Source organism: Amblyomma mixtum, chromosome 2, assembly GCF_055824585.1.
Source record: "Amblyomma mixtum isolate Tamu chromosome 2, ASM5582458v1, whole genome shotgun sequence".
NCBI lineage: Eukaryota > Metazoa > Arthropoda > Arachnida > Ixodida > Ixodidae > Amblyomma > Amblyomma mixtum.
The window spans coordinates 130076143-130102346 of record NC_143013.1 but is presented as its reverse complement, the minus strand read 5'-3'; the positions used below and the strand labels follow the sequence as shown (position 1 = coordinate 130102346).

At 48.0% G+C, this 26204-nt stretch overlaps 1 protein-coding gene and 1 pseudogene across 1 annotated transcript in view; one reads left to right on the top strand and one right to left on the bottom strand.

Moving 5' to 3' along the window:
• The window catches only part of SerT (Serotonin transporter), a 239687-nt gene that overhangs the window by 183087 nt on the left and 30396 nt on the right, over window positions 1-26204 (bottom strand). The window contains exon 3 of the mRNA XM_089567951.1: window positions 7506-7719. Coding sequence (XP_089424077.1) covers window positions 7506-7719 — 214 coding nt within the window. The remainder of the gene's footprint in view (window positions 1-7505; window positions 7720-26204) is intronic.
• LOC149360900 (uncharacterized) lies at window positions 17450-24817 on the top strand (annotated as a pseudogene).

The window sequence follows — 26204 nt, the reverse complement described above, 5'->3', positions numbered from 1 at the left end:
CTGCAGTGGGCGTAGTCAGGCTGATGATGATAATTGTCATTGATGATGAATGACCGTTTGATAAAAGGTATTCGCCGACATGGTGGTTCGAACCCTGGCACTCCATGTGCCAGGCGGCCATGCAACGCATATGCCACTAAGCGTCTCTTTGTTGCTTATCGCATGGAAGGAAGCACCCTGACAAGCTTCAAGCCCGGTGTAACCAGGTCGCATCCCGCGACCCGTCACACACAATCAGACCAGCATGCTGCTCTCATTTTTCCCGCGCACTACCATTCCGGGAGCAACGCGCATGCGTCTAGGAAAGGGAGCCAGGCCGGAGGTCGAATCTGCGCAGTATATACCCTCCGAAACATAGCACACTGCTCTTTGAAGAGAAACTTTGATGGACGTAGCGGCTCTGGTGTCATGCGCTCTTCCCCAGGCTAAACAGTCACATGGGCACAAAAAGTTCAAATGGAGCCACAGAGGCTTCCAATAGAGAGAAATCTCAATGTCCTTTTTAACAGTCCGTTGAAGAATGTCTCAAAAAGACACGACATCATGACAAAACACAAAGCAATGATGAATACTTTCTGGCTGCTGGCTGCAGTGACAGTGCACAGAACATGGCAGAAAAGTCCTTTTTCACGAAGCCACGTTTTGATAGGTAAGACTGACGTGAGAAGTTTAAAAAAAGAAAGTCTTTGCGGCCACTTGAACACACATCCGTTTATTTATTTATTTATAGAATACTGCAGACCCTAAGATGGGTCCAAGCAGGAGGGGAAAAAGTACATAAAAAGAAGCACGGCAAGTTATATAGCACAAAACTAATACGTGAGTAATAAAACATAGTAAAGAACAAGGAAAAAGCAACTCAGCAATTATCAATAAGTAATTTTGTCAATGGCATCCGGTTCATCCGTTTTAATAGCCTGTTGTCTCGGAAGAAGTGGTAAGGCTGCAAATTCATAGGTACAGGAAACAACATCTCAGTCAGAACTTTTGGCATCGGTCTTCGGTATAGACTGTATAGGAATTATAGAGAAAATTGTACAGTGAGGAAATAGAATGTGTCGACAAATTCTTTTACTTCACACAGGCCTCTCACTCTTATGACCAGTGGGCGCAAACAGAATAGGCAAACGAGCACTTGATCGTATGTTAGACACACCTAGGAGGATGGGATGGTTTGCTGGTTTAAAAAAGTAAAACCTTGAAACAAGCTGATTAACAAACATGTGCTTAAGACCAGCTCCAACAGCCTCCAAAGGGAGAAACAAATTGTGTCGAAGCACAGGCTCCCGTTTAGAGCGCCACAGAAAAATTGGCTGCGTTTTAGCTCTGGTTAAACATGGAAGATTGCGAAAGTAACATCGGCGCGTAGCCATATATTGTTGCGTGAGCTACATTGCCCAGAGTCTCGCCGTTTCGCGTGCTCTTGCACGATCATACTGCACATGCGCGAGGAGCAAGTGACGTCACCACGCACAGCTGGCGTGACGGTGGCCCTGGTGCGCTAGCTGTGCGCCGCTACTCCGCATCGAAGAGGAGAGAGAGGCGATACAGGGCTCGCGGCTGCGTCGGCGGCCCCAGCACGCTAGCTATGCGCCGTAACTGGCAACAGTCACCCGCACAGTGAGGGCGGCGGCGCGCCAGCTGTGTGACGTGTGACGTCACTGCTCCTCGCGCATGAGCAGTATGGCCTTTCCTCGCCTCCGCGAGATGGCTCGGCGACTAGCGTTGAGTTGCTCTCGTAACAAAAGTCGCAAACATGATATGCATTGCGTGTATTTTTTTTTTCACGATGCAGCACCGTCATGACATAGATAAGCTTCGAAAGCAAGAAGATATTGCAAACTTGTGCTCGTGCGAATAGAGGCAGCTCCCTGCTCATCCAAGTTTGTGTTTGTCACCTAACTAACGAGATCTGGGAAATCCCAGTGAGGCCCAATATTACGATACTGATGAAAGGGAACTTCCAAATACTGTGAACCTTTGGAGTCCCACCTGATGCCCCAATAACCAGTGAGGTTCAAAAACATACGCCACGAAGGGTCGTCGGTGTAAGCGTCTTAGAGGGGTACGAAGTGAGCGCGTTGAGGTGTGTGCGACGGTAAAGTGTTAATTTGTAATGATCTAAGACAGCGATGATTTGCAAAAAAAGTTGCTGACGTCATCCAATGGTCAGGAGATAAGTGTCAGACGACAAAGATAACTTGCAAAAAAACTTGCTGACGTTCAAGAGGAAATGCTTCCTAATTTCTGGAATGCAGCAGACTGCAGTGCTTTCCAATTTTAACTGTTAGAGTTGGGCGCCTGGTTTCAATTTGTTGTTTGTTGCCGGTCGTTAGTAACCGCCACACAAGTTTCTAGAATTTCGGCTTTTTTGACAGTTATATGGGCTGCAGGGGTTGTTTTGCCTGCATATGCACTACTGATGCGTGAGTGGAGGCTCGTCATGCCGCGAAAAAGCGCCGTTTTCTTGTACTTGTACTTTATACGCGGAAATGAGGAAAAATGATTGATTTATTGATTACTTGATCCTGCTCACGTGGCAGTGGCGTCATTTTTATTGCACAGAAAGATACGATAATTTGTATGCAAGTAAGAGGTTGCAAATCGATGGGATGAATGGTAAAAAGCAAGTCTCAGTGCGCCAGCCCAAGCTTCGGTAGCAGGACTTGTTTGGGTATAAGCAAAGCGCTCATCATTCATTACGTATGTAAGCGGATTGAAGATCGCACGCAACCATTTCTTTTTGTTTTTTGTTCACAAGAATTCCACAGTGCTGCATTTGCCATACCATAGAAGAAAAAGTTGTTTTTTAATTAGCTTTTTTTGAGTAAAGTTTTTAGGGCTTGAGCTGCGATTAGCTCGTTCCTTGGTTTCACTCTGTTGTCGGTATCAGCGTTCGCAGCGCCACCTGCCTCGGACGACAGGCGGCAAAGTGGAGAAAGGGAAATCCTCCTTTTAACATTTAGGTGTGAAGAGAGAAAGAGAAAGTGGTTGAGAGAAGAGGGAGAGATGGTGGGAGGCGACAGGTGCCTGAGTGGCTTCGCCGTCCGCCTCGGAGGCGGGAGGTGGTTCGTTCGTAATCTACTGCCAGACCAGATTTACCCGGCCCAACATCTGGCTGCCTTAGCGGTGCGCGCTAGTAAGAGGTTCCGCAAATCCAGCTATACCTTTTCCGGTGCAAACCAAGTTTCGAACACAGCGTGCAAAGGCTGGTTCGTGTCACCGCGTTCATACGGGTGTTGAGGTTCAAGTTCGTACGATCTAATTGCAGCGTGTCAAACAGATGTACATGTGGTCTGTAACTGCTGTAAGAGATGTTTTAAAACAAGTTTACTGGAGGGTACCGGTGCAGTCCTGGGCATGTCCGAATTGACCTCCGACTGTCTCACTTTGAGAGATAAAAAAAAAACAGAGCCCGTGTGGAAAAAATTTTTATTTGTCACACCAAATCTGAGCCAAAAAATTCGGGGGCCACTTTGACGATGTAAAGTGCGCGAGGCGAAAGCCTTTCCACGCAACTTTGCTGGCCCTCCCTGGGCTTGCATTTAAGCTCGTCAGCGCAGTCACACTCCGCCGGAGAATCGGGAGAGCTCTTGGGAGGCATCCGCCGCACCCGACTGCTGCAAGGCGTCTGGCGAAGGAGCAGTGGGCGCGACACTGGAGCCACCTTAGCGCATGCGCAGTAAGCCACCAACGAGACGACGGCGTACAGACACACGCGAGGCGGCTATGGGACGACTTGAATTGGCTAGTTAGTCATGACCCATGACTAACTAGCCATAACTTACTAGTCATGATTGGTTAATGACTGACTAGTCATACTTGGTTAATTACTAACTAGTCATGACTAATTAGTTGATAGCTAGTTAACGACAAGTCAGTGATTACTTGTGACTAGTAATGAATTTTTATGACTTTCACTTCAGATCTAACGGACGGACGAACAGAGTCATGTCAGCGAGTATGAGCCATTAAAGGCTTTCGTCTTAAAAACTTTCACGTTAACCACTCATTACTATCCTATGATTTTCCTTCCCACTGATTGTTACCCTCCTCGATCTAATAAGGAACCCTGGAATCCTTTTATAGGGTCACTGAATATGGCTGGAAAACATTTCAATAATCTCAAGTGACTTTATTTTTCTAGGTATTAGCGCTTTACCTCTAACAACACTATTTTGGATGGTAAACATACGCCAAGGAGGTGGCGAAGGTAATAATTTTTAACCGGCTTTTACCGCGTGAGACTGCACTGGAAGTGTGTGAACTTAGATCAAAATTTCTAATCATGATTTTTTTTTTCCTGTGACTTCGCCTACTCATAAGCAGAAAAACGTTTGCACAAGCCGTGGTGAATACTTTGTCGCATGCACATAGTGTAGCAATAATAAATCTTTTCTATGCTGGCCTTTTACGCCCAATATATAACACGGAAAGCGCGGGGCAGCTGCTTTGGTATGTTGTAAGGCACTTCGCTGGAAGCTATTGCCAGTGAATACTATTAGCAAGGACCGATCGAAGCAAGGGATTATCAGGGAGACAATGCATTTTAAACCAAAACAGAGTCACTGAGAATCAAACGCCTAAACCGAGAACTCACCATTTAGGCACGTTAGAAATAACTCTTGACGAAATGTTTCGTAACCCGGAAATAATTTTCACTAAATACTTCAATCTTATATAAAGCGACCCTTCAAAATTTTGTCCTCTCCTCGGTCCTAACAAAAGCATTGAAGGGCTATGGCGGTACCCGCCGCGGTGGCTCAGTTGTTAAGGCGCTCGTCTACTGAGCCGGAGTACCCGGGTTCGAACCCGACCACGGCGGCCGTGTTTCGGTGGAGGTGAAACGCAAAAGGCACCCGTGTGCTGTGCGATGTCAGTGCACGTTAAAGGTCCCCCAGGTCGTCGAAATTATTCTAGAGTCCTCCACTACGGCACCTATTTCTCTCTTCCTTCTTTTATTGCCACATTGATCCCTTCCCTTACGCGCGGGTCGGATGTCCACCGAGGTAAGTGAAACAGTTGTTGCGCCATTCCCATCCCTCAAAACCAACCAACCAATCGTACTAGGCTAAAGTGAGAATAACAACGAACAAAGATATGATAGCGACTGATCCATTTACCGTCCACAAGATTCCAATCGGTATTCTCGCAGTGTAAGTTGTGAGGTGAATGAGGGTGTGCTCGAAGCCTCCGCATGGGGCGTGCGCCTCTGTGCGTTCTAGCGACAAATCTGAAAGTAGATGTGAAAAAAAAAAGCTACAGGGCAGACGACCTTGTATATTTGTTCATGAGGCGTTATGTCCAGCAGAGATCTCAGTTTTGCACGAATTTTCCGAACTCTTTTTTAACCTTTGCAATAAAACCAGATTATTTTGCAATAACCGCGGAAATACCAGCACACCAAACAGGCAGTCGCATACTGGTTGTATAGCTATTGCTGGAAATCAGTTAGGACGTTAATATTGTATAGAGTAACGGATATTATCGCAAGTTATCGAACAAGAAATGCTCGTCAAACGGGGAAGACTCTTCGTCTGTCGCATGGCCTTCGAAACGGCACCTCTGCGGTGACAAAATTCGTCTCAACATCTATTTGCATATTTAGCATGCTTGTGTTCTCTTGCGAATTGGATGTTTTCTATTTGGATTTGAGCCTTTCAACAAGGTCCATATCACGAACGGCTGTATGTATCTCGGGATTCACTTGAATATAATTAGGTCGATTTTAGCCGATGGTAAAAAAAATTAAAAAAAATCAGCTGCTAGATTATTTTTCTGCCAGGAGCAAAGGAAGGACCGTTAATTTATTTCAAGCATAACTACACACTTGAGTAGGAAGGCAAAACGCACCGCAAGCCTGAAGAAGCACCCCCCTCTGGTGAAGTTCGCTTGTTGGGACCTTTAAGCTAACAGCGGAAGTGTGCGAGGATCGTTGCTATTTTTGAAGCCTACATATTCCCACCGACCAACGGGTGACGTATAAGAAGAGTTTACTTAGACGTGCTGGGACGTGCAAGACATCAGGGCGCTCGAGAGAAGAAGACGACGAAACCTCTTGCCCCCAGAATGGCCACGACTTCGAACCCAATTCAATCACGATGCTTTCATGAGCACACTTCCAAACTTTTGCGTCGCATCTGAAAACACCTCCTGCGCAAATTAACATGACTCTTTATTTGCATGCGGCTCATGGGGCAGTTGATGACCGGCTGAATGCTGGGGCCGGAAGTAAGCGAGTAAAAAACGTCTTTACCTTCATCCTTCGTGCCGTGTTTTTTTTTTTTCTTGCGCTGTGAGCAAAATGAACACGTACCAACTCGCCCAAAGTTCTGCTTTACTACAGAGAAAATAAGTCTCAGCCAGTGTCTTCGAAGTATAGCAGTACTATGTTTTTAGTTTCACAAATACGAACAGCGAGTGTAGCCGCCGCGGTGGCTCAGCAGTTATGGTGCTCGGCTGCTGTCCCAAAAGACGCGGGTTCGATCCCGGCCGCGGCGGCTAGAATTTCTTTGGAGGAGAAATTCTAGAGGCCCGTGTACTGTGCGATGTCAGTGCACGTAAAAGAACCCCAGGTGGTCGAAATTTCCGGAGCCCTCCACTACGGCGTCTCTCATAGCCTTAGTCGCTTTGGGACGTTAAACCCCATAAACCAAACCAAACCAAACAGCGAGTGCAATCCTTACAAATGATCTATCGTAGTTAGTAGATTTTCAAAATATTTGCTCTTCCGCAGATTTTTACAGACTAGGCTGCGTTCAAATAATGCCTAAAAACGCTCTTCTCAGCAGAGTGCTTTCAGCATATATTGCATGCGTAAGGTTAAAGTTTGAGAGTGTGCCATCAATATGTGGCTCTTGCACAAATGCGCTTTAAAACCTGAAAACAGTAAAAAAAGGTATAAGGTTCATCTTTGTGAAATATAAACGGCAGCCTTCTTTCTTGATTATCTAGTCAAATAAGCGTTTAATATTGTAAACAGGCCGCAAATCAATTAAGCTGGTTCAACTTTTTCAAAATACTTTGACGGAATGATTCTACAAACCCTCTTTTATTTAGCCAAACTAAATGCTATTATATTTTAGCAAGGCAAACTGCGCTGCGTTTTTTGTATGCAATTTTCGCACTAAGAAACTCCCATTACACAAAATTGTCCCGGTAGCAGTGAATGCGACGGACAGCTTACAAGTGTTTCTGAGGCTGGCGACGTCTGCAAAGAGCTGAAATGTGTTTTCGTTTTACCGAATGCGCACTTATTTGTACTTCAGTCTAGATTTTTGCCGTTTTTATTTGTAATTGTACTTAATTTTCAAGTTCCGAGTTTCTCCTGCTAGAATTAAGCATGCAATTTGCAGTATGGTGAAGTAACGCTTTTAATATTTTCGTTAATTTTGTAACTCTACGCTGATGTGCTTCCACCCGTACCTCACACCGCTGAAAAGCAGCAGACGTAGGACGTGCAGCCGTAGTTGAGATTGGCATGCGCAGAGTAAGGATGTGCTCACTCAAAGTACTCCTGGGCCGGACTGGTGGCGAGGCCCGTTGCATTGGCGCGCTCTGCTAGAGTGCGGCAAGTCTTCGTGTTCCAGGGGTTGTCGCAGCGAGTCCACGGGAGCTCGGAGGCCAGTGAAGCCACCAGGTAGTAGAGGGCCCACGCGATGACCGTGTTGTAGTACATGGCCATGTACAGGTCCAGAATGCAAATGGCGTAGCCAATCCCTGCAACCGAGCCGCTCCGTTTCAGCCCTTCTCCACTCTGCATCGCTCGATAAAAATGGTCTACAGACAGTCTATAGACTTCTTATTGACTCTATTGACTTCGTATAGATATTTCTTTGAGATTATTCATAGTCTATAGATCGTCTATAGACAAAAGCCGTCGAAAAGTGTATGGCCATAAATCTATAGATTCTCCATAGACTGTCTATGGCATTTGTATTGCCTACAGACTTTTGTGTATAGACAGTCTATAGATTTTATAGACAGAAGTCTATAGACACTCTATAGACTGTCTAAAACTTTTCTTGAAAGGGATCCTCCTGTCAGCATCACTGTCATCCACTCGCGGCACAAATTTTGTTGATATCAAGAAAGAATGGACATTTCGGTGACAAATCACAGCACAAAATGAAGGTGGGAAACTGTACTTCCACTAATTTAATATTTATAGGAGGGTGACAGAAAAACAAAATACGATGGGACTATCAAACGCCACTGAAACGCAGCGATTAAACACTTCGGCCAACCATTCTCTCGCGGCAAAAAGTGCTACGCATCGTTAGACAGGCCGAAGGTCCCTCTCCGCTCTTTATAGCATGTTAAGGGGCAGCCAAGAGTAGAAAGAACGTGGTGCATTTATTCATGCCGCTTTTTCCTGTAATAAAAATTTGGCCACGTAGCCCCAACTGTCGTCGCGAAGTTATTGGGGGACAACGATCGGTCACCGCATGGAGATGTGAGGCATATTTTTCAAATTATTGACACTGCTGCGTCCAATGAGCGCCTTACGCCTTTCCACCGACCCATCGGATACACAGCCCGGTGGATTCTCGGTTTCGATAGGTTTTTGAGCAATCAAGCGCTGTGACGTGCGTCCAGCCTTGCAACTTAACCAGTGTTCGTGCGCTGAATGCTTCGGAACATCTTTTTCGCCACAGAAGTGAATACTTCTTGTGGATAACCTGAGTTCGTCAGCCTGCACACCTGAGCTGAAAAGCTTTCTTCTAGCTTATGCTTGCATGTTTTTGTTAAGGCGTTGTTCAGAGTAGACTGTACGATATTTCTTTTTACTAACTTTGAGTGCGCGGAATCATATGCCAGGATAGGTTTTTTGCCCCTTTTTGCCCAGTGTGCTGTTCATTAGTGGGAAATGGCAACAGGAGGAGTACACCCCGAAGTCGGCGTGAACATTTCGATGCAGGCGAAAAAGAACAACACCCGTGTAACTGCTGAAGAACTACAGGTAACCAAAATTAATCCACAGCCGCTGACTACACCCGTTCTTATATAAACCAAAATTACGTTTTCAAATATGCAAGGGATTAGGGCACAGATATAGTATCTTGAGACAGGTCATTCATTTCGTTGATGGTCTCGTTGTATTTGGACCTTTCGCAGACTGCACAAGAAGCATATTGTTAGGTGGCGGCCAGCCGAAGAAAGTGACGCGATGAATGATGGCAAAGAGATGATTTGAATGGCCGCGCGAGCGCTCCATCCGGCTCCATTGCGAGCTTCCTCTGCTTCATGGCAATATATTAAAAAGAAATATTGTTGAAGCCAGGGTGTCGAACTGGAACCGAACCTGAACCCGAAACCGGAACCGAACCCCAACCGAACCTAAGGCTGTTTCAGCTTTTCGATAGATTGAGGCAAACAATTCGAGCAAGGCATGTTTTTACAATTACAGACAACTTGTTATTTTTCATCATTATCATCATCATCATTTATTATCCCTTAAGGGCCCTGGTTTGGGCATTACATAAGGGGGGGGACAAGAAAGTATGGCCAAGGTCATATTTATACAGACAAAAAAAAACACAACGAGGCATGGTGATGTACGTGAATTTCTATGATCCGTGCATTTTGAAATATAGGGAAAACAAACGGACGAAAATTACACAGGCAGTTATGGTCCGCATACTTTTAACAAACAACAAAACAGTATATTCACACACAAAAAGGAAAAGAAATCGGTTACTGAACAAAAAAATGCAGTGTATTAGAGAAAATTGCTGCTCATCAGTTTATTTACAAAAATGAGCGGATGTTAACTGCCTGAATTTTGAGTTGTCACACTCATGGACAATAGTTTCGGGAAGTGAATTCCATTCATCAATAGCCAAGGGCAAGAATGATTTATTAAATGCATTTGTGGAACCAGTAATACGCTGCACGCTGAGGGAATTGAAGAGCCGACGGGACGTTCGTACAGGTGGTACCAGAAGGGAGGTGCGCAGGTCAGGGCGGTTGTAATATAGATTATGAAATAAACTCAGCCGTAATGTCTTCCTTCGATGAGTTAACGAGTCGAGATCAATGGATGATTTGATGGCACTAACGCTGATCCGTGTATCATATTTTGAGCAGATGAAGCGAGCTGCACGATTCTGGATGCTTTCTAGTAAGTCAATTAAGTATTGTTGATGAGAGCTCCATATTGCGCAGGCATATTCAAGTTTAGGTCTAATGTATACTTCATATGCGAGCTTACGAATGTTACTGGGGGATAAAGAGAGAGAACGCCTGATGAAGCCAAGTGTTTTAGATGTATCCGCCACAAGTTTCGTGATATGCTAATACAAGTTCAGTTTGTCTGTGATAATAACTCCCAGATATCGGTATGATTCTACACGTGAAATGATCATGGAGTTCAATGAGTATGCATAATCAAGGTTGGAGCGTTTTCGGGAGACTTGGATGGAAACAACTTTATTACACACAAAAAAAAAATTTCCAGGGTGGTCCCCTACGGGTCCAGGAGTCCACGGGCTAGTGCTTCACGTAAAGCCCGATCCACTAGCCATTTCTGGCCGGCGGGCTGAGCGGTCCGTAAAGCAGCCTCCCAGGAAGAATGAGTGGGATTGGGGATGGGGGATACTGCCTTTGGGGAAGGACATTCCCAAAGGTAATGGAAAAGTGTGGATTTGGGCACGCCACAGGTGTTACAATCAGGAGGAAAGGTGGGATGAAAGCATGAGAGGCGGTGGGGTGAAATAAAGCAGCCTGTCTGTAATTGCCGCCATGTGGCGCTGGATAAGGGCGATAAGGTACTGTGGGGTGGTGGTAGTGTCATGCGGCTAAATTTGTAAAATGTGGTAATTTGGTGATATGTAGAGAGGACCGAAGGGGCTTCTTGCGCAGGGTTGGGTGCCTGATCCTCCGGGGTCCGGGAGGAGAGTTCTCGGGCCAGCGCATGAACGCGCTCATTACCGGGGATCGAGGCATGCCCAGGGACCCACGACAGAGTAACCGTTCGGTCGAGAGAGGTGGCCGTGGTAAGAATACGGTGTGTTGCCGGAGTCGCCACGCCCTGTAGGTAGTGGCGGTACGCGGCCTGTGAATCTGTGCAAATTTCTGTTATGTTTTTGTCAATGATGGAGTGGGCCAGAGCAAGTGCGATGGCGGCTCCTTCCGCCTCTGCAGGCGAATTAGTTCGAATAGTGGCAGCGGCCCCCACTGTGCCGTCTTCATAGGCTGCGACTGCCGTGAAATATCCTGGTTTAGAATTTTGTGCCGCGTCGACATAAAGGATATCGGAGCGGTTGCTGTATGTTTTCGTGTAATAGCTCGCTCGTGCCTGCCGCCTACCGTGATGGAGACTAGCACTCATATTGCGCGGTAGGGGCTTCTGATATATGTGATCCTGCGTGCGCAGAGAAATCATGTAAGGTGTAGGACTTGTTTGGGTGGGAATTGGTGGATTGAGACGTAGCTGTCGCAGTAGGCATTGTCCTGTTTCCGTGCGACTCAGGCGGACTAATTGGTTGGTGCGCTGAGCCTCTATTAATTCCATCACTGTATTGTGGGTACCAGTGGCCAGGAGACGTTTCGTGCTAACCGTCCGTGGAAGACGTAAGGCAGAGGTAACAGCCGTGCGTATTAGGATGTCTGCCTGTTGTCTTTGCCGCTGAGTGAGTATGTGGTATGGAAGGTGATATGTAATGCGGCTAATGATTAGTGCATTTGTCATATTGAGGGTCTCGCGTTCAGACAGCCCATGATTGCGTGCTGCCACCCGCCTGATAAGTGCAGCGACCTGTTTGGTCTGTCTCTGCAAGAGCTGAAGGGTGGCGGTTGCATCGAGTGTGTTGTTAATTAGAAGGCCGAGAATCTTCACCTGAGGCACAATGGGCACTGGATTCCCGTACATGTGCAGTTCAATCGGGGGGTCACTGGGGAGGGGTTTCAGCTGCAGGAGTTCCGATTTATTTGGAGAGCAACGGAGGCCTGTGTTTGCTAAATGAGTGGTGGTGATGTCTATGGCAGATTGCAGGATATCCTGGGCTGTTCCAAGGGATCCTCCCGTTGTCCAGACGGTTATATCATCTGCGTATATGGCTGTGTGGAGCCCTGGGACAGCAGCAAGGGCCTTTGCCAGTGGCGCTAGGGCAATGTTAAAGAGTAAAGGTGATAGAACCGCCCCTTGTGGGGTTCCCCGGTTAGGCAGGGGAAAGGCTGGGAGGCAATATCCCCAAGGTGGAGGTCTGCCGTGCGCCCCTGAAGGAAGGCCCGAATATATTGCCATATGCGGGTGCCACACCCCGTGGTGGCTAATGTCGTGAGGATATGGTCATGGCTTATTGTGTCGAAAGCCTTATGGATATCCAGGGCCAGTATGGCTCGCGTAGAGGCTGTACGACGCTTAGTGCAAAAGAGGGACTCTTTAAGCGCGAGAAGTACGTCTTGCGCCGAGATGTTTGGGCGGAAGCCGAATTGAACGTTTGAGAGAAGGCCTGTTGTTTCTAGGAATGGTTGCAGGCGATTGAGAATGACGTGCTCGAAGAGCTTGCCGACACAGCTCGTTAAGGAGATGGGGCGCAAATTTTGAAGAGTGAGGGCTTTGCCCGGTTTGGGTATAAATCGCATGCTGGCATGGGTCCAGGCTGATGGGAGCGTCCCAGCTTGCCAGTGGTTATTAAAGAGCTCCGTGAGTTCCTGGAGGGAGACATCGTCCAGATTGAGTAGTGCCTTGTACGTTATGCCATCCGGCCCCGGCGCCGTAGAGCGGCGAATACTAAAGAGTGCTCGGCGGACTTCGTTTAAGGTGATGTCGGCATCAAGTTCTGGGTTAGGTGGAGGTAGATTCGGTGGATCTGCCGACTGAAGAGATGTGGGTATATAAGTGTCCCGTAGTTGGCCAATTACGTCGGTGCCCTTTTGGAGCTCTAGTTGTGTTAGACGTTGTGTGTTTACTTGTGCCTGAGATTTAGTGGTTGTTGGATCCAAGAGAGCGCGTAGGAGGGACCACGTGCGTTTAGTGCTTAATGTATCCTTCAGGTCGTTACAGAAGGTTGCCCAGTTTGCGCGGGCTAGCGTGTTCGCGTATTCTTCTGCCCCGCGAGTGAGAGCGGCTATGCGGAGTCTCAATTTACGATTGTGTCGCTGGTGACGCCAGCGCTTGAGAAGTCCCTGTCGGGCCTCCCATAGATGAGCCAGATGCGGATCAACCTGCGGTGCCTTAGGGGTATTTTTAATGCTTTTGCTGTTCGCCTGGATGGCCTTCACCAGACGGTCTGTCCAGTCAGTGACAGTACGGGGTTCTGTCGAATCGGTTGCCAAATATGAGCGCAATTTATCCCAGTCAGTGAGAAGCTGCGAACGAGGGTTGAAAATCTTGGATTCATAAGATATAATAGTGGAGACTGGAAAATGGTCACTTCCAAGGCTATCCTGGAGCACCGTGTGAGATTTAACGATTATGTTCTGTGTGGCCCATGTGAGATCGGGTGTGGTGTCGCGGGTGACGCTTGTGCCAATGCGAGTGGGTACGGTGGGGTTTGTGATCAGGCTAAGGTTGTAATCAGCCATTGCGGTAGAAATCAGATTACCTTTGGGGGTATCCGAGTTGTATCCCCAGTGCGTGTGACGTGCATTAAAATCACCCACCACAAGAAGGTTTGAGGAACGGAAGGAGCCCAGGATACCCGGAATAACTCTGTCTTTATCTTTAGGATTGCTGTATATGTTAATAATAGTGAGGCCATATGTGTGTCCTGGTTAGCTTAGCTCTATCGCGGTATATTGAGTGCCCTTGCTGTCGGGCGTGTTTGTCGGTGTGCGGTCTAGTACCGGCATGGATGCGAGTGTCAAGATTGCCGTACGTGGTGTAAGGGCTGCCGTGTGATAACCGCGGATATGAATGCGATTTGTTTCCGTCTCTTGCAGAGCGATGACATGGGGGGGATTAGGGGAGTTTGCTATATATGCGGCTAGTTGTGCTTGTTTTCGGCGTATGCTGCGACAGTTCCATTGCCATATAATTGTTTCTGCTGGTGTGTTGGACTGGTGTCGCCGCCGACGTTTTCGAGTGTTATTGTTCTGCGCCATGTTGCTGGTCTGGATTGAGTGGATGAGGACAGGCAGCGGGTTCAACTGCGCGCTGCTTGCGAAGCAATTCCTGATGCGGTACAAGTTCGAAAAGCTTGTTGATGCCGGCTTCATGTTTTTCCAAGCGTGTGTTAATCGTAGCTTCTATCCTGTCAGCCATGGACTGTATCAACTGTGCCTGGGCTAGTATGAGCTGTTGCTGCATCGCTCCGAGTTGTTCAGCAACTATAGTATTTATTATGGTAGTGATTTCTGAGCGAAATTCAGCGGAACGTATGTACTGTTTAACCGCCTCTTGAGGTGTAATAGGGGAGTCAGGGTTTCGAAAAGAGGTGGGAGTGGAGGCTGCTTGGACGGACAACTCACCGCTTTTAGCAGAGCCGGCTTCTTTCTCGGGTGTAGCGTTCCGGAGTGACTGCGTCTCCTGGGTCTCCTGGATGTGGGATGCGCAATCACTGGCTTTCGAGGTACAGGCCCGTGGCTCGGTGGCGTCTGTCTCGGTACCACTGGGCACCCGAATGGGTTGAAGTTGTGCGAAATCGCGTTGTGAAGTTTTATATCCAGCGTTCACGGTGTCCACACTGCGCTTTTTCGTGTGGTCTTTGCTATCTTGGTTGTCCGACGGTTCTGAGGTCTCGGTCTCCATGGTCTGCTCCAAAGGTGTCTGGACACCCGTGGTGGCCACTGGGTATTCCTTCCTCAGTGGTGGGAGGGGTGGCCATTGTTCTCTGCTCTTGTTCCAAGCTTTCTTTGGATGGATGGCGAGTGCCTTGCTTGGACCGTTTTTCTGATTCCCTTTCGGGGGAAGTGTTGTGCTGTTGTTATATCCTTGAAGTTCTCCCGGCCGGTCGGCTTGGGTTTGGTTAAATTTGGGCTGATGCTCAGTCTCGTGCTCCTGTTCAGTCTTGTTCTTCTGCGCATTATTTTGCTTCTGCTCAGGCTTTTGGTTATTCTGCGTTTGGCTCTGTGCAGCAATGTCTTTATAATGATGACGTCGGATTACGCCTTCATCAGCTTTGCTTGTCTTTTTCCCTCTTGTGGTGTAGTTCTTCTGTCTTGCCGGGCAGTTCGTGTCAATGGTGGAGTGGTCCGATGTGTCGCAGACGATGCAGTACTTTTTGCAATCGACATGTCCTGGTGGAGGATTGCGTACTCCGCAATTGTAGCATCTTTTCTCCTGCGGAGTGGGACAAATGTCAGCACGGTGCCCTATTTTCAGGCAGCATCCGCAAACCTGCATCACTGGTCGGAATGGTTTGCACCTGTATTCGATGCCGCTGAGGTAGACAAACCGTGGCACTGCTTTGCCTTCAAAGGTATATAGACATGCCCCCTTGGTGCCGAAAGGCCTCGCTTGAATGATGTTGATTTGTTGGGGATATGTTGATTTGTTGGGGATATATCTCGGTGGACACCTGAACCAGAGAGAAGACGCATAACTGCCCTCTTGGAGCAGTGGACACCTCAATCGTGCTTTAAGCTACGTGGCGGTAGTGACAGATGTGCGCTGTAGGCTTTGGCATTGACAACGTTGTGCCAGAAACGCTGGCACCTGCCAGGATGGCAGGGAGACTTGCATCGGGAGACTTGCATGCTCTCACACTTCGACATATTCAGTTTCATCAGCCAGGTGGCGCACCAGGTTTCTATTGTGTTGAGGTCATTCTGCAGGAGCAACTGGTCAGATGTATTACTGATGCGACGATAAAGTACACAATCGTCAGCGAAAAGGCGGATTGTGGATGAAATGCCTGTAGGGAGGTCGTTTATAAAGACTAAAAATAAAAGTGGACCGAGGACAGAGCCTTGGGGCACGCCTGAAATGACATTGTAGTTTTTGGAGCGATGCTCGCCAATAACAGTGAACTGAGTGCGGTCTGAAAGGAAGGAGGAAATCCATGATAGTACCAAGGGGTCAAGAGAGAGGGATGAGAGTTCACACATATTCCTTCTTCAAGAAACAATCCATTAACAGTTCTTGATTGTCGTGAAGGAAGCTTTTTGGATAGAGAAATCGATGGATATATGCTCGACTTGCTGCACCAATGCCTGGTTCTTAAAGACGAAGTCTGCGCAAGTATTTCGCGAGGTTGTCATAGCTGTGGCAGCCGTTACGAGCGAGAGGAGCGGGATGTTCTCCCGCATAAGTGGTAAGAAATTCCCGTTTGTCTTTAAATCTACATTAAAGTCCCCATCCACCCTGCCATCCTGGCAGGCGCCAGCGTTTCTGGCACAAAGTTCATTTAAACGAATACACCAGGACGAATGATGTGATGATTTGTTTTAAGTATAGTGATTTTATCAATGCCAAAGCCTACAGCGCACATCTGTCACTACCGCCACGTAGCTTAAAGCACGATTGAGGTGTCCACTGCTCCAAGAGGGCAGTTATGCGTCTTCTCTCTGGTTCAGGTGTCCACCGAGATATGCGAGACAGATACTGCGCATTTCCTTTCCTCAAAAAAATATCGAAGACACTTTGGAAATTCTAAAGTGTGCTTGGCGATATCCTTGTGGTCAACCCACTGCCGCTTCCCGGAACCGCTTGGCGCGGAATCATTGGGCCGCTTCGGAGCCATGCGTCTCACTCACTCGACTGCAACGAGTAGTCTGGCGAACGAGCGGCGGGGCAGCTGCTACCGCCGGCGCGCGCGCGCTCGTTCTACCGCTACTGTGTGACGTCACGGTTGCCATGGAGAGCTGCGGCCCCCACTGGCGCACCGGTTGGTAAGGAGAGGAGGTTGCGCTTTTACTTTGTCCTTTCCAAGTTCCCGCTCTGTTGCTTGCGCAGCTTAAAGGGTGTCCACTGCTGGTTACACCGACGACTTCAATGGCGACGGCGACGCCGCGAAACGCAGAAACGGGGGCCTAAGAGCTGCGCTCTGAATAAGAACTCTTAGTGAATACACAAAAAAAACGTAGAGGCCTGCGACCTCAGACATACAGGCCTTCATAGTTAAAGCTAATCTACAAAGCACCAAAAACGTGGTCACTCTCACTATCCTCTTCTTTCCCTTTCATTTCCGTCGGCTGCAGCTCGGGTGCTTAAGATATTAGATAGCTATTGCCGTGGCAGGCTACACTGTTCTGCTTCACCTTTTTTTTTGTTCTAAAATAAACCACTACCACAGCCACCGCAAAACCTCAAGGCGCTTCACACGCAAGCGGCCGGTCCGCCCGCGGAGGAGGGGTTAGAACCCCAGGGCTTTAAAAGTAGATAGGGTGCCTCGATGCTCACGCCCCTGCTTCGGGCGAGGACACCCTTTGAACTAGTCGACATCGCCCCGACCAGTTTTCGCACGCCACCTTCGCCATTGAGTTGCCCACACTGCCTTCCCCGCGCTGTCGTGCGGTGTTACGCGAAGCGCTGGTGCGTTTGCGCAGCTTTCTTCCGTGTGGAATGCCTGTATGTTGTGTTCCTCAGTGCTTCAACCAATCGAGAAATGGTTGGACAATGTTCCGTTTTCAGAGACCCAAAAAGAAGACTCGTAAGTGGTGCGGGTCAAGCGTAAGTAATGGCGGCCGAGCAACTCTTCGTGTGTTTGCAGCGTAAGTGTCGCACGTGTGCTCAGTGCTATGTTTATTGCGATTTATCGATACTGCCTGTGGGTTGGTAAATTTCGTCCAGTGGCAGTACCGTATTTACTCGCATAATGCTCGCACTCGCATAATACTCGCACCCCCCACATTGCCTATCGAAAATTGGAATTTTTTTTTTCCTCGCATAATCATCGCATCCCCAACATCACTCGACAGAACTAAGGAAAAGTGCATGCACTATCAAAATATAGTATTACCAAACTAATGATAAAAGGACTAACAGATACAAAGGAGCGGATGACCCAGCTACAGCCTAAGACAACTACAGCTCAGATAGGAAAGAAAATGATTACTTCAAAGCAAAGCGGAATCTTTGGGCTACATAAAAACATTCAAGAGAGCGAGAAGGCGAGAAGGTGTTTCGTCAGTTTTGTTCCGCTGGTACCGCCGCACGTTCTCCCGAGTTCCGCGCATAGTTCTGCCGTTTTGCGAATACTTTCGTAGGCCTCGCTCAGTGCGTGCTACTTTTGTCACCGTGCTCTCGGTGCCGCTTCGCCATGGGGCGATACGCAAGCTACACCGCTGCCTTTAAGCTAAAAGCTGTCGAGTACGCTTTGGAGCACGGCAACCGCGCTGCCAGCAGACACTTCGGAGTCAACGAGTTTTGTGTCCACTACTGGAGACTGCAGCACGACAAGCTCAAGGCAACCAGCAAGACTCGGCGTGCCTTCCGTGGTCCGAAGACGGGAAAGTTTCCTGGGGTTGAAACTGCACTACTGGACTACATTAAGGCTCTACGGGCGGATGGTTGCGCCGTGTCAATAGAGCTGATGCGGAACCAGGCGCGCGTAATTGTAAGGAAAGAAGGCATCTCGGCGCAAGATTTCCGGGCAAGTAACGGGTGGGCCACGCGGTTCATGCGGCGCAATGGACTTTCGCTCAGGAGGCGGACGACGCTTTGCTAGCGGCTACCTGCAGCCTATGAAGACAAGATTGTGAACTTCCATCGCTTCGTGATACGAATTCGGCAGGAAAAAAACTTCTTGCTCTCCCATATCGGAAACGCGGACCAAACGCCCCTCAATTTTGATATGCCGAGCAGCACTACAGTGGAGCAGACAGGTGCGCGGTCTGTGCACATAAGGACGACTGGTGCCGAAAAACAACGATGCACGGTCATGCTAGGCGTGACTGCGGACGGGCGGAAGCTGCCACCATATGTGATTTTTAAGCGGAAAACCCTGCCAAAAGGAAAGCTGCCCTCCGGAATACACGTGCGGGTGCAAGAGAAAGGTTGGATGACGGCAGAATTGATGATCGACTGGTTGAAGACGGTGTGGGCACGGCGACCGGGAGCACTTCTTTGTCCGTCGCTTCTCGTTCTTGATAGCTTCCGCGGTCACCTCATGGACTCTGTTCGCGCGAAGTTGACGGAATTGCGTACGGACATCGCAGTAATACCAGGTGGCCTCACATCGATGCTGCAGCCTCTGGACGTGTCTTTGAACAAGCCGTTCAAAGATAACGTTCGGAGGCTGTATGCAGAATGGATGGCCGAAGGCCAACACGCTCTTACGCCGGGTGGCAAGATAAAGAGGCCATCTGTGGAGCTGCTGTACAGCCGGGTAGCAGATGCATGGAGCATGATTGGCGCTGACGTGGTCGTGAAGAATTTCAAGAAAACTGGCATTTCCAACGCCCTGGACGCGACAGAAGACCACTTGGTGTGGGACGAAGATGAAGAGGGTGAAGCTGAGGAAGCCGACGAAGCAGCGACCAGCGATAGCGATGGCAATGTCGACGTGGACTCCGCGGACTCTGAGTGATGGTGATGTTGCGGGCGGCCAGCCTTCGCAAATAAAGTGTTTCTGCAGTTGTGTTTGTCGTCTCTGAGGTTTTATTACAAACGTAAGTCCTGCTTGCAATTGAAGTTTTGGTTAAATTTACAATAGCTGGCTTGAGAACCCCGGTTCACAGCCTATCTACATTTGCTTTCAGCACTCCAAAGCATTGTTCAAAAATTTTCCCCGCGTAATTATCGCACCCCCTAACTTCGCACCGATTTTCGCCGAAAAAAAGTGCGAGGATTATGCGAGTAAATACGGTGTATGCTATAAATCTTATCTGAACCATTCGTCTTGCTCGGGGTAACAGAAAAAGCGGCTGCGCGAAAGAATAACGAGGTTGGTAAGTTGCGCTACAATGGGAGTTGAGAATGTCCTTCCGCAAGCTTGTTTGCGTCGCAAGGTATACAGTACAATGTTTGCGCTCGGTAATGCTTGCAAAATGTGCATCCGCCGCTTTTTAAAAAATAAATAACGGTTCATTATCTTTATAAACGCTAGCTAGCGAACCGCGGTCGTCGCCCAAGCGTTGCATCAAAGCAAATAGCGTAAGGGCAAGCATGAGCTGATAAGCTGCGGCAATTAATGTGCAACTGGGTTGTACAGGAACCAATCGGGATTAATTGTCTACCATTTTGTCGTGGTGTTTTTGACACGTGTGCGATGTTTTCTACCAGCCCGACGCTTCGTCCTGCTTCGGTGCATAAAATTAGTGTATGAGATAAAATGGATATAATGTCATGTGCAGATTCCGTTGCTCATTCAAGAAATTCGCCTCATGTTTTGGCTTTATTCAAATTGTCTACTTATGAGTGTTGTCTTCCTTTCAGTGCTGTAAACACAGCGCTAACTTCGTTCGTGTGCAGGCTCACTTCGAAGACCACAGCTTCGAACAGAACCGCGAGGATGGGTGGAAGAAGCTCAAGCCGAATGCTGTGCCAACGGTGTTCTGCTTTACAACTGAGATGGCTCCTAATCATGCATTTTGGTATACAGCTGTTTACCGCCATAATTACTTGCATTTGAAAAAGTGGTGTTAGGAAATGGTTCGTGCACATACATAGTAAATGTTTTGGCGCGCCTTCTATTGACGCCACTGTTTTATTTATATGTAATGTGCATTCTCCTTCTATTTATCTGCTTCTAGATCTTCGTAAAGTGCGAACGTCACTAAGAGAACGACGATAGTCTGCGTCTGCATTATTCAGTGACGATGCAGCCCCGCAAGATTCTTCACCAGAAGTGAATGACACCCTTCCCTTAACCACGCAAGAATTTTGACCTGCTGATACTTCGTCAGAGAAAGGGTCAGCTGAAAGATTGTGGAGTACAGGAGTAAGCAATGTTGATGGGCAACTTTCTTCGACCTTCGAAGATGTACCCTAAGAGGAAAGCACATTGGCCAGTGCGACCCATTCATTTGATTCTGAACCAGAAGTGCTTCGGAAGAAGATTGCAGACCTCAAAGCAGCCTATGATAAGATGTAAGAACATCGTAAAAAATCTAAAAACAATGTCCGAAATCTACAGGTAGGTTTTCAGGCTCCAGAAAGAGGCGAATAATTTCTGATGAGCACGTTTTTTTTTTTTTTTAGGGAGGACCAAATTCGTGGCCTTTCTCGGAACAAAGTCAAGGAATTTAGCGCTCAGCGCGAAGAGTAAAGCAAGGCCTGCAAATTAAGTTTTGTTGTGGGACCACCGGCTACGAAACACTCTGAAAGATGGGCTACCCTCTGCCTACAAGCAGAACCTTAGCGAGAAGAATTTAAGGCCTGAAGTTTCTGCCAGGTATCTTGCATGAAGTGATCGACGTCATGTGGTGCAAAGCACAGGGAATGGAGGATGTGGAGAAAGACTCCGTTCTCTTTCTAGACGAAATAGAAATAGCACCAGGGTTCGAACTGGATCGTGGCGAAGATGTGCTTCTGGGAGGAACGACGCTGCCCTGAAAGAATGAGGAGCCAGCCAATCATACTTTCGCGTATATGTTGTGTGGTATTACCAAAGGTGGAAGCAAGGGATAGCCTTCAATTAAAAAAAAAGTGATAGCCTTCGAATTCACTGGCAGGCAAGCGGATGGCTCTGTGATCAAAGCCGATGTCCTGGAAATTGTTAAGATATGCAGCAAGAATTCTCTAAGAATCCGTGTTGTCCCATGTAATATGGGCGCAGCAAACCGTGGAATGTGGCGAGAATTTGGTTTTCCAAGCCACCCTCATTCCCCAACTTTATAAGGCAAAGAACTTTTGTTTATCTCAGACCCGGCGAATGTCCTTAAGAATCTGAGAGCACAGCTTCTAAGCTCTCATGTTTTCACTCTCAATGATGCTACAGTGAGCCAGAACGGATTGGCAGCCTCGAAGGTAAAACTGGAGCATGTACAGGTCGTCCTGGATTACGACGCCACCCATGAACTTAAGGTAGCACCAAATCTTCCGGAAGTCCACACTAGTTGTGGCCACTTCACCAAGATGAAACTTGGAGTAGCTGTGCACCTTTTCCGCGACGTTCCAGCGTCTATTTGATTCCTGGTGAAAGAAGGAGTGACTGAGCTAGAAGCCAAAACAACAGCTTGGTTTATGGACCTCATTTCGAGGTGGTGTGCCATCCGCGCCATCCCACCATGGCGCTGAGCCGCAGAAACATAGCCAAAGACCACACCGCTTTGAACATTATACATGCGTCAACAGACACCATCAGAGAACTCAGAATTGGCAATGGCTATCAGTGGAAGCCATGCAAGCAGGGGTTCTAACTGCGACAACGGCTGTCCTTCGCCTTCAAGATGTGCTTCTTGGCAGTGAAGGGTATTAATTCCTTTTCACGGGCAGTTATTACAAGGAAACCTTTTTTCTGAGGTGCAGCCCATGAAGCCAGTGCCCCCAGTGTGTAACTTGAAGTTTGCGTTCAGATTCTTCAGTGCCAGCCAATTTTTGCATACTCCGAGATCAACAAGCTATGAAATTGACGACCGCGAATACATTGTTGATATGCTTGCACAAGGCAAGAAAGAATGTACCGAAAAAGAAGTTGATGAAATCAATGACTCGGGAATTCTATTCATTGAACAACTCATATCAACCGAATGTCGCATTTTGTTTCACCTTGCCGGCTTTAGTCTGAAAGGGACTTTGAAGCCTGTAACGTGTGTACAATGCAAGGCTGCTCTCTTTGGCAACCCTGATATAAGTATGCTTTCCTTAATGCACACAAACAGTACGTGAGGGACTGGCAAGACCTCATATACCCAAGCAGTGAGGATACAAAAGGTCTGAAAAACTACGAAGAACATTTTACTGCTATAAATTCATGGTTTACTGTCAAACTTTTCACCATGAAGTCGCCGCTTTGTTCTATAATAGCCTACCTTGAAGAAATAGATCAATCCTCTCTGAAAACAAGCTCGGCTCACAAGGAAAGAATTAACAAAATGCTAATTGCTGCGTACGCCTGAGTTAGGCTACGAATTAATCTTCGCCAAATTGCTTGCACTAATATCAGCAGCCATGGAAGCAAGACTTGAGCAGGGGTCAGCCTTGCGTCAGTAAGATGGAATCCGAACTTTTGCGAAGCTTATCTCTCAATATGAACTATGCATTTATGCCCAATGGGATTACAATAGTTTTCTCTAAATTATGGTCATCTCCTTAATATTCATGGTAAATTTTTAAAGTGCAATGATATGCCAGGACTATGTTGCCATTAAACAAATATCTCGTTAAATTAATTGCTTACGTGAGCAACGAATAAACATTTTGCTGTCTGCTGAATAGCAGAGTTTGTTCTCATTGAGAAACATATGTTGGTTATAACTTGAAGAGGTGAGAGTTAATGTTTCATTACCGCTGCTGATATGTTTTACCCATTAAAAGCATATACGCAACACCAAGACATTGATGCTTAGACGGCGTCTGCTCATTTTTTTTTTACCGATTAAATGCTCCCGCTTGCATGTTAACCGGACTTTGCCGACAAGTGCTTTATGGGGTTTGACGTCCCAAAGCGACTCAGGCTATGAAAGACGCCGGAGTGAAGGGCTCCAGAAATTTCGACCGCCTGGGGTTCTTTAACGGGCACTGACATCTAACAGCACACAGGCCTGTAGAATTTCGCCTCCATAGAAATTCGACCGACGCGGCAGGGATCGAACCCGCGTCTTTCGGGTCAGTAGCCGAGCACCATAACCACTGAGGCACCACGGCGGGCTTTCCCGACAAGTATTTAGAATGTCATTCTTTTCAAGTGAAAGAAAGCACACCCATACCTTTCTTAATTTTCTCAATTTTTGCGTCCGTCGGAAGTGATAAGTCAGCAGCACTACCCCCCGATAACAAAATATGCATACAACGGCAGCAAAAATGGCGTCCGCCGTAGCAGACGGTGCCGTTGTCATCACCCTCAGCGAAGGCGCGCATCGAGGCACCCTAGAAGAAGAACGTTGACAGCGCCATGATCGTGCAGCGGCGTCAGACAGTGAACACCCTTTGTGCGCAGGCAAAGCGTGTGACGCCGCCATTCGAGTCCGGCCGTTCCGCAAGAACGTTAGAGATCATTGCGGCAACCCGCACTGGCAGGATGCGAAAGCATTCACGACTCTACGGCACTCGTTGTCTCTCTTTGCCTCTCTTTGACACTATTTGACCTTTTTTTCTCTTAATTAGCATCGCATTGGTCTTAATTAACACATTAATTAGCTATTTAATTGACATTATTTGTTATCGACGAATCAACTTCATTGATTATGGTTATCTATTGGAATCATTTTGCTTTTACATTATGCTAATTAATCACATTTACTCTGATTACACCCATATTCACAGGTGTTGTGGTTTCTGAAATTTGGCGCCAAAGATGCTTTTCCCTCCACCTACTGCATTCCCGTCCAGCCTATTCGACCGCCCAACGACTTTTGCTTCTAAACAACTAAGTAATTAATCTAGGTCAATCAAACTGTTTTGTTCGATTAATTATCACTTATCAAACACATTTCTATCCATTTCAATCTTTATTTTTATTCATTTGCTTACTTTTTCGCCAGTTGGTCGTCCACGATTGTTTTCCCCGTGTCTATGTTTTCCCGAGCTTGTGCTATTTTGACGGTTCCTCGACATTTTGGCTCTAATTAATTAGCTGATCATGCTATTGAAGTCAATTTTTTAGCATCACCCTCTATCGACTACAGTCGTTCGTTTGATCCTGTCTCTTATGAGAATGCCACAACTAGCTGCTGCCGACACGTTTTCATGACACTACCCTGCCAATATAGCCAAGTAATGCTTTTGCATTAAAATGCTCACTCCATATCAAACCTGCCTAGGTCCCTGCTTTTGGAGAAGCGGGCGCGGCTGCGCTACCAAAGGTCCGCCGCCGCCTCTGGAATGTAACACTTCGTAGAAGCCAGGAGGTGGAGGCACTGATGCTCCACACGTGGCTAAGTCGGGCGCCCCCAATGCCGAGTTGGAGCAGGACATCTTGTGAGGATCTATGTGGGCGATCATAATGGGAGGTGCCTGGCGCGGGCGGAAGCCTTGGACCACCATTTTCGGAGAAAACCAGGAGTCTTCTACGTGGACGCCTCCGGCCCGGACCCCAGGGGATGGTACACGGCCGCGGTCGTCCACGAGGGTAAAACAGTAGACCCCCTTACTTTCAAGGCCAGTCAGCAATTCACGCAGAGGAGGCTGCCTTCGCCCTGGCAGCCACCGACTACTCCTCCAAATACATAATCACCGACTCGCGAGGGGCTGGAACGTCATGCAAGGGTGGATTACTCCCCTGGCTTATCGCATCTACCAAAATTGTAGCCGAGACTCGGATACCGCGCACCGATCTCTCGTTTGGGCTCCTGGTCACCAGGGCGTCCACGGAAATGAGGCAGCCGACGCCGCCGCGCACACGCTCTCTCTCTGGGCATTTTCCACGGGACCGGACGCCGACCAGGACTTCGATTTCAATATGGTTTACACTTTTAAGGAAACATATGATTATTACAAATCCACGCAACAAACCCTTCCCACCCCGCGGAAAGGGTTGGGGAAGGCCAACGAGCAGGTACTCCTGCACCTGCTCACCAACACAATGTTGTGCCCGGCAACTCTACAGCATTTTGATCATCAATTCGACGAGCGGTGCTCACAGTGTGGGGAGGTGTCTGACACCTACCAAATGGTGTGGGCCTGCCAGCAGAACCCATCCCTACCTCTATCCCAAACCCCACCCGAGAGGACTAGGCGGCGACCCTGACCGGTTGCTGTACCCTCGAGGTTCAAAGGGCCTTAACGCAGTGCGCCCGGGCTGCGGCAACCGCCAATGGGGTGCCACCCAGTTGTTGCAAAGGCGTGACCCTTCAGGTCACGACCCCCAACACCTCTCCCTATGATTAAATAAATGTTTTCACCACCACCACCACCACCACCACCCCAATGTTCTCTTCGCGCCGCGGCACGCAGCAAGGTGCCGAAAATGGCGCCGCGACTCTTGCGCATCTGGTATAAGCAGAAAGAGCTACCGCTCGGAAGCTTTCGAGGCAGGCGTTTTGCAGCATGCGTCGTGCCGCTCTCCTTCTTCCGCTGATGTGTCCGTGCCTTAACAGGGTTAGCATGACCTCTGAAGAAGACGCTTTCAAGAACCCGCTAACACTGACTTTCATCATTCATGTGCTCTCCGTCTTTAAGAGTCCGGAAGCCGCGCCCACTCTCACTACACTTGGCGGTGGCGTAAGTGCCGCAGTATAAACGCAACAGACATCCCATACCCCCCCCCCCCCCTACA